This window comes from Antrostomus carolinensis, unplaced genomic scaffold, assembly GCF_000700745.2.
Source record: "Antrostomus carolinensis isolate BGI_N321 unplaced genomic scaffold, ASM70074v2 scaffold18272, whole genome shotgun sequence".
NCBI classification, from domain to species: domain Eukaryota; kingdom Metazoa; phylum Chordata; class Aves; order Caprimulgiformes; family Caprimulgidae; genus Antrostomus; species Antrostomus carolinensis.
In genome coordinates this window covers 14,989-15,348 of record NW_010297762.1, presented here as the reverse complement: position 1 = coordinate 15,348, position 360 = coordinate 14,989, and the positions used below count along the sequence as shown (strand labels likewise).

At 63.6% G+C, this 360-nt stretch overlaps 1 protein-coding gene across 1 annotated transcript in view; it reads right to left on the bottom strand.

The window, feature by feature from the left end:
* LTBP2 (latent transforming growth factor beta binding protein 2) overlaps window positions 1–360 on the bottom strand; it is a gene marked incomplete at both ends in the record, with an annotated part of 21,283 nt that overhangs the window by 11,515 nt on the left and 9,408 nt on the right. The window contains one exon of the mRNA XM_010162247.2: window positions 128–253. Within this exon, the coding sequence (XP_010160549.2) occupies window positions 128–253 (126 nt within the window). The remainder of the gene's footprint in view (window positions 1–127; window positions 254–360) is intronic.

The following is a 360-nucleotide window of genomic DNA, read 5'->3' as shown; positions in this document are numbered from 1 at the left end:
CCTGCCAGCCCCGTAGTGCAGCAGGTGGGCAGGGGCTCAGCAGAGCTGCCAGAAAACCTTCCCCCCCGGAGCCTGAAGGACCAAATGGTCTGTCGAGGCCTGGCAAGCAGCGGAGGTGCCAACCTACCGATGCAGTGGAGGCGGCTGGGGTCCAGTGTGTAGCCAGGGTGGCACAAGCAGCTGTATCCCTCTGGGATGAGCACGCAAGCACCGGCTCCACAGGAGAGGGGTGAAGAGGCACAACCGCTGACCCCTGGGAGGAGAGAGCACAGGGTTGGGGGCAGCAGTCCAGGGTCTGCCTTGTGTCCTTAGCACCATGCCGGGAGGCTGCTTTTTCCCTTCTTGGAGAGAGATGCAGCC